The 8205-nt window shown below is 34.9% G+C and overlaps 2 protein-coding genes across 2 annotated transcripts; one reads left to right on the top strand and one right to left on the bottom strand.

The window, feature by feature from the left end:
* Window positions 1-767: 767 nt before the first annotated feature.
* On the top strand, window positions 768-1871 carry GCK72_022066 (uncharacterized protein; the record flags this gene model as incomplete). The annotated part of the gene is made up of 4 exons (XM_053734634.1): window positions 768-1069; window positions 1120-1146; window positions 1243-1689; window positions 1736-1871. 4 exons carry the CDS (start codon window positions 768-770, stop codon window positions 1869-1871), a joined length of 912 nt encoding a protein of 303 aa, XP_053578200.1.
* A 759-nt stretch (window positions 1872-2630) lies between these two features.
* Window positions 2631-5824, bottom strand: GCK72_022065 (uncharacterized protein; the record flags this gene model as incomplete). The annotated part of the gene is made up of 10 exons (XM_053734633.1): window positions 2631-2741; window positions 2792-3013; window positions 3063-3297; window positions 3402-3512; window positions 3561-3674; window positions 3721-3881; window positions 4499-4666; window positions 4729-4911; window positions 5453-5684; window positions 5736-5824. 10 exons carry the CDS (start codon window positions 5822-5824, stop codon window positions 2631-2633), a joined length of 1626 nt encoding a protein of 541 aa, XP_053578199.1.
* Window positions 5825-8205: the final 2381 nt, after the last annotated feature.

Below are 8205 nucleotides of genomic sequence, written 5' to 3'. Positions count from 1 at the left end.
TGTTCACAAAGAACCGATAAAGTCATACAGAAATATCAAAAGAATTAAGAAAAGTCGCTAAAAAGTCGTTTCCAAAGGCAAAAGCACTTTCAATCCACGATGTTTACTACTTTGTTGTGTTGCACAGACAATCCCAAATACGGTGTCCAACACTGGTACGTTATTTCTGTGCTGATGTATGTAGCACTTTGAATGCTTGTGGGGTTTCAAATATCAACGTCGCAATACTGCAATTCATCGTCAGTATTCACTCTAATAAAGCGAAGGGTTCACTTTACTATGTGTCTCTCTCCCTCTCTTCCGTGTGGTGTGGTCGACTCCCGATGGTCACTAGTAGCGGAGTGCTAGGTCTGAAGACAACCAACCGCTCTACGGTGGATTATTGAACTTTGTTTTGTTCTTTTTATAGATTTATGTGCTTATTCTCATTGAGTCTTTTTCAGTCTCTCACTTTGAGTTTAATTTTCTTACTCTTTAGTTTCCCATCATTATGTAATACGAATTGAATGTCTTAGCCCTGAAATCGATATAGGAATAAATACACACAAAGAATACCATTTTAGGAAGATTCTCACCCAATTAATCTGCCCAGTTGACATGTGTCAACCCAAGAAACTGACAGATGTTATCGTTGTGGTTTTTTGACCCCTTTCTCTCTGTTTGCGCACCTCATTGATTTCTACATTCTGTGCCGTTTCTCCCAACATTTCTCATTTCTTTCCTATTCAATTCTGAATTCTTTTTTCTAGATCATGAACTTTGCCACAATGAAAATTTTCAATTTTCCCTGTTTGATTCAACGAGAGATTTTCGAACAACTCCATCCATCAGAACTACTATTCCTTTCATTCTGCTCAGCTAGAACTAAACAATTGATAAAAGGAGCCAGAAGTCAACAGTGTGAAATAATATTTGATGTACAAAGAAAAAACAATATAATGTTTCATATTCATAACGGAAAACCAAATAGCAAATGCTCTGTGCTCAACATTTTGAACGAACCATTTTTCCCAAGAAAAGGTGATTTGAATATTATAAAATTGCCAAATAACTTGGGAATATACTGCAAGTAAGTTTTGTATTAATCTCCGACTTTTAACCTTCATTCAAAAGTTTCAGAGGTTCTTGGGAGTCTGAACACTTGACGTTAGAACAAAGGTTCAATCATCTTCAAATAAATGAGTTCTATGCTCATCTTTGTGATCTATTCCACTCTCCCACTAATTATTTTGTCAAATTTAGTGATTATGATGAGATACGAATTCAACTGCAAACTTCCTTGAAACCGAATATGATCAAGAAGAGTAAATTAACTGGAGAAATTCCTCCTTTGTTTTTTACCGATCACTCGGATCAGGAACTATGTATTGCTGAAAATCTTTATCGTCGTAATGCAATGAGTGGTGATGATCCAATACTCAGTATAAATAATATTTATGTGAAAAACATTTGTTGTCGAGTACAACGAATGCTACTCTTTTTCAAAGGAGAACATGCATTCTTGGAAACTGACATGTACGATCCTTTCATGATCAACATGTTCCTGAAATTTTGGGCGGAAAAAACTGATGACAAGTTGCAATCAATGATAGTTTACATGTCAAATCAAAAAGATTGGGAACTCAACATTTTTTCGAATATGGAAAAGGTGTCCTTGAAGAGGGATAGTATCTACCCTTATAATTCTTTGTAAGATTTGTTTTATAGTTTCTGTATGAATATGAAATCATTTCAGAATCAAAGAACACTATGAATTCTCCGCCGACACATTCGACTGTTCCACTGGATTTGAAGTTAAGAGGGCTGATGGAAGAATTGGCACAGTCAAAAAGACGACAAACTATTTCATGTTTTTCGTATGGAATGATTAACTTAATTGGTCCCAATACTTTCATAATTTGTATAGTCAGTACACATGTCAAGCTATCTATTGTCGCCCTAATCTCACTATTTTCACCATTTTTTATTTTATCTCTCTATTATATCTAATTTCTATTTTATTTATCTTTTCTTTCTATTTTTTCTGTTTGCTTATTTATCTATATCTATTTTACCTTATTAAATGTTTGAAAACCTGGGTTTCTGAATAAAGTTGTTTATAATTACAAAAATATGCGTAATTAGTGTTATCTTCACCGAAGGCACTGATGAACCGACATTTTCCGGGTTTTTTAAGTGTGAACTCTGTTTTATTTTCAGAAAACAAGCGATGAGTTAGTGTCATCAATGAAATTGTTCCCAAATGTTACTATGTACAGTAAAACATTTTGATTGAGGGATTTGGACAAAAAGAAAGTAACATTTATTCCGAGACAGGCGATTTTTGGAATTAAAAGTTTACAAAACCGGAAATGGAGGTGACATGACAAGATGAAAAGCAAGAAGAACTTGAAAATGGGATTAAGACTACAAAAACTAGATAAAAACTCACAAAATCATAATTTTACGTAAAATTGAGTCACGTGACTAGAAAAAAACTAGAAAAAAAGCGAAAGAGAAATGAAAAAGTGCAGTTTTCAACCGAAAATATAATAAATGAGGAATGGGTTTTCAATTATAAATACACGAAAAGGAACAGCTCACAGCTAATAATAATTGAACGAATGGGTCTTGACAAATCAGGAAAACACTTACACGGAAAAAATTAAAGGAAGCTCGTTGAAGATTTTGAAAACTTCATGTGGGTCAGTAGCAAAGAAAAACGATTTGAACAGGATGAGCACGTTTCCAAATGGGACTTTCTGAACAAAAAGAAACAGGTTTCTGTTAGTTTTTATTTTTGAAAACTTACACTTTCGCTGTTTTCAAGTTCCAATTTCGCTTGATTGATGTCGTGCAAAACTTTTTGAAGACCAGCAAATTCGAAAGATGAGGCAAAACTATGAAGACCAGTCAGCATCTTAGTGACCGAAACTGCACCACTTGTGTCACCTCCTTTGATGAATCGACTTTTAGATGTCACGTACTCGACAGTACCCATTATTAGTTGGATGAGTTTTGCTCCACTGATAAACTGAAAACAAGAATATTTTCAATTGAAAACATCTGTGGAAAATACTCACTCTGTTCACAGGACTATTTTTAATAGCTGCATCCACTTCTTTTGTAAATGGTGTGAAAAGAGGTGACTTCATTCGATTTATGTACACTTTCAGACTATATAGCACATGCTGAGCGTTCACAGATTCGCATGCATTTGAATTCGGGACAAGATTGCTTTGTGGATCAAGAAAATTGTAGACTGGTGATGTTTTAGGAGTTGATTTTTTTGTTGTTCCTTTTTTCTCTTTTGGTTTTCTATGTGATGGTTTCTTCCAAGCTGGTTTTTTTGAAGGTTGTTTTTCAGGTATCGATGGAGAACTGCAGAAAATGAAAATGAAGGAAAATATATAATGTCTTACCTGTCCTCTAGTTCTGAAAGCTTTGGAAGTGGTGAAATTGCTTCGGGTTCAATTTTATGGGCACTATGTAGCAAATACTGATGCCACCATACTTCATTTTCTTTCCTAATTCTGAAAAATACTGTTTTATTGAGTTAATAAGGGAATGCATCTCCTTACTTCTCTTGTAGACGTTTTCCTAGCCGGAATTCAAATGTTTTAATCATTCTACAACATAAGTTGACATCCCAGCTATCGAATATCTCATCCTGCCTTGCAAAAGCGTTTCTGACTCTAGAAACATAACATTTTTCATAAAATAATAGAAATCGACACTTACTTGTACTCTAATGTTTCCGCCGTGAGACCTGTTGTGCAGTAGGACACAAAATGATTGCAATACTTTAGAAGATCTCGGCAATGTGGGTTTCTTGAATACGTGTTGTCAACAGCTTTGATGAAATCGAGTATCAGTTTTGCATCAAGTTCGGGGGATGTTTTCTGGAATATGCAAAACGTTGATGCACCAAAATGGAACTTTTGTTTGTGGATCTCTCACAAGGGAAGTCTTTGGAAACGCGGCTTTCAACCAATCTATTCATTACGTTATTGGTAATTTCGAATACGTGGAGTCCATTTCTGCCTTCAAAACCGGTTAAATGTCTCTGCAAGCCGAGTTATAAGTTCTCAAAGGTCTCAAATGGTTAAGTTTGGTCAAATGGAATTCCAAATCGGCAAAAACAAATATGCAAAGATGTTCTCTGTTAGTCATTCCATAGTAAGCATAAAAATCTGGAGTAGATAAAGAAAGACATGGGAACCAGACCATCTGAAAACTCAAGATGCAGTGTCATTGATCTACAATGCGGGTAATTCATATCGTTCACAGTGACCTCAATCGTCTGCTGCAACGACAAAAATGTTTGATGACAGTGACAAAAATCGAGAGCGTAATCTAATCTATAGATCGTTTGAAAACAGCGTCAACAAAAACTTTCCTTGTCAGATTTCTAATTGTTTGTCAAAAGTATGTTCTCCTACATTTTATATCACACAATGAAAACTATTCTATTCCACGTATTAATCGCCCAACAATTTTTTTTCTACACACAACTTACCGACTCCTCTTCCATGTTCAGTGCTTTTGTAGCAGTTGATAACAAATTGTTAACTGGTGATGTTTCTATCTTCTTAGTGAATTCCAACTCCTCACTATTCCGCATCAGCTTTTCTTGAACTCGTTTCGAAGGTGTAGTTGGTGGCGGAGTAGTGTTTTCGGGCATGGTCTGAAATAGTAAATGAGTACGATGGAAAAAAAATAGAATCTTTTATACTATTTATAACTTACAACTGATTTCTCACTATGCCACGTTTCTGGATAGGGAGTGTCTTCAATCGTTAGGATGTCTATATGTTCATCTTCTATATCCATGTGTTCAGCAGAACTTGCGTACTTCAGGTTGCCCGCAATTTCTTTTTCAATAACTTGGTGAAATTGAGAAGTTGGTGTGGTTCCGTTCTCATGCATATTCTGAACAAAACCATATTTAATAAATTTTGTAATCGAAATAGTAACAAAATTTCAAACATCTGGAAACTGGTAGTTTAGACGCTTTCAGAAGTTCCAAAACCTCAACTTTAAAGATTTTTATCGCATACAAAGATTTTCGCTTTACTGATCATCAATTTAAATTGCTAAAGCTCTTCGAAGCTCTAAGCTACAGTATCGCTCAAAAAGTTATCTACGTTGGCTGTCTTCAGTCGAAAAGATGCTTTGACCACCTGTAACTTTCAAGACAATGCCCTTGCAAAAAATGGTCAATTACAAAAATGATGTGCTATTTTGGATCTGTCCAATTCATACAAAATGAAAATCGTTGGAAAATCAGGAGACATCGAAATTAACTTTCTAAGTTGGTCATTTTCCACTGAAAACAGACAATGTTGATACTCTTTTAAAAGGTGCTGTATTTCTCTAAAAAATTTTCTAACCCTCTGCGGAAATGTGTCACAACTAACGCTCATACCCACTTAATTCTGTCTAAGTCAGTATCCACTAATTCTCAACTTACTGTATTCCACTTCGGTGTAAAGAATCTCGAATCTGCATCGCCTTGCATCACAAAGTCGTCTACATGTTTGTACCCAACTGCCACTTCTCTGGTATCCATTGTATAATCAGAAATTTCCCGTTCCTGGTTATTCTCGAAGATTTCTTCCTTGACCTGCATGTTGCTGTACAAATTCATACTCGCAAACCATGCTCCGCATTTGCCATCAGCAATTTCGGGATGATCCATTATCCTACAAAAATCTGTCTCAAAAAAGGAACCAAAACTGTCACATTTCACTTACAGTTTCAAAAAATCATCGTGTGGTCGGATTTGCAGCTTGTAAAGCATCTTTGCTTTTTGTTGGGCGTCGATATTAAATTCGTCACACATAATTGTGGATGTGGTCAGAAATTCGTGTGCTCTGCAATTGAAATAAATCAAAACTAGTTCAGAAAATTTGATAAAACTTACTTTGCAACTACATCTTTCAACGGAAATCTTCTTCGAATTTTTTCATTCAGATGTGTAAATGGTTTGCATGCTCTTCTTAACGAGATGAACGACTCGGATTTTTCAGTTTCTTGGTAGATGATCTTCAGGAGCTTTGAAGTTGTGTGAAACGGCCAAATGTTTGCGCTTCTATAAAAAAGTGGTTATTTTCAATTGAAAAAGACTAGTATAAAAAGTTTGAAAAAGCGTACTAAAATTTTGCGAGCAGTTAGAATTTCGATACCCAGACACGTGGCTCTTCACCGAAGTCACATTCAGGCCTTTGCAGCTCGAAATGAGCTCATATCTCATTTGTGTGAAACACCACGTGTTTGAGGGTCTGAAATTCAAACTCCTCGCAAAATTTTGGTTCTTACAGGTTTTAAAACTAGAATGTTTCAGGGGGTAGATGAAAATCTTGAAAATTCAAGTTCATCTCAAAATCGAAGAAATGAGTCGAGAGGGCTCAGAGATGGAACCATGTGGCTGGCGTATTAGAACTCGAACTCTACTCGAAAAGTTGGTACTCGGAAAATCGGATTCAGACCTCACACAAAATTGGGAGCCAAGGTCGGAATTTCAGCTTGGATGAAGCCAAAATCCGAGAAAGTTGACGTAAAAATCAAAGAAATGCGAAGAAAAACACAAAATTCAGAACTTGAAACGTCTTTTGAAAGAGGTGGAATCTTAGAAAAAATTTCTGGGAACAATAATTCACAAATAAAATTGAAATATCGGTATTCTGGAATCTAGATAAAAATCGAAAATTTCAAACCGAGGTCAATAAAATATTAGAAAAAAGTAATTGATGTTTGAAAAAATGAAAAATTAAAGTAAAGAACTTTGGAAATGGAAGAATGTGCGAAAACCCAGATCTAAAATTCAGTAGAAGAAAAAGTGAGGCAATTTTCCATCAAAAAGTTCAGAAAGATAAACGTACAAGGTTCGGAATCCAAAGAACGAGCAGAATCAGGAAATTAAATTTATTAAATTTAAAAATTAACTTTAAAAATTAAACTACAAAAGTTGATAGGAAAATTGATGGAATCCGAACAGTGTTTCGTCAAAAAATTTTAAATTCTGGCTGGCCGAAGGTTTTCTTATGATGGCCGAACATTTCACTTTTTGATTTAGAGGACGGTGAAACCAAAGGATGGAGAACGGATGATAAACATTTTTCAAGAAGTTTTTAGTGGTTGCATACCATAATCAAAGTTTAACTAAAGTTATTCGGATTATTTAAATAATTATTAGCTTATTCATGGTTTATCCAAATTACCCTCTAATTATGAAACTCACCTTCGCGCGGGATGTTGACTCATTTCCCGTTAGCCACAACAAATCTGGTTAACAATGATTTTCTGAAATCTTAAAGCATTATTGTGAAAAAAAACACGTAAGACATAATATGCAATGCGATTAACAATATTTTCACAAATTTATCCTAATTAACTGTTTTTATTAATTATATGAAAGCTGTTAACACCTAACTACTTCAAAATTTTGTATGAAAATAAGCAAAACTGAATGAAAAGAAAACATATTCATTCGCGAATCGAACAAAATAGAGATTTTGATGCAGGAAAAAGAAAACGTGCGTAGGAAGAGACTTCGACCGACATAGAAATTGACGCAAACAGTGAAACAAACGCTCCGTTTTTCTAATCGTGGCAGCCGCGTCATTCTCTTCCTTCTCTCCACTATTACAACGAGAGCGGTGGGTCTGAGGGGAGAATAGGGGTGCCCGCTGCATCTTTTTTTGGTGTTTCGATGATTTGCAGTATACAAATATTAAAATGGCATCGAAAATGACTTTTATGGGTACTTGGTCGTTGGAAACGATACAAACTCTGTTACACTACATATATTTAGAAAAAAATTCCAGGAATACAGTATTAATGACTTTTGAAACAAACAAAATGAAAAGTGTGAAATTTTCATTTTGATCTCACAAATTCAATTTTGTACAAACTGCTAAAATAAAAAATAATTTATATTTTTTCAGATTTCAGTGTCTTTCCCCAAACATTTTGTATGGAACTTGCTGAATTTTTGCGATTTTTGTAAATCCTTTTTTCATTTCGTTCACAGTCAGTTGAATTCAAAGTCTACTTTTAATCACGAAAACCGCGTCATAGGCGCGCCATATAAGCGTATTTTTGTAAACTGACTCAAAATTATTCGAACATTTAATTTTCCTTTTATTTCTTATTTGTTCCTCGTACTTCATTGACTAGTTTCGATGGTGTTTTGTATCACACTTCGTTTCTATTGAATCTTCT

Source organism: Caenorhabditis remanei, chromosome X, assembly GCF_010183535.1.
Source record: "Caenorhabditis remanei strain PX506 chromosome X, whole genome shotgun sequence".
Taxonomy (NCBI): Eukaryota; Metazoa; Nematoda; class Chromadorea; order Rhabditida; family Rhabditidae; genus Caenorhabditis; species Caenorhabditis remanei.
Note: the sequence above shows the minus strand (reverse complement) of the source record. Positions and strands in the feature narration are given on the sequence as shown.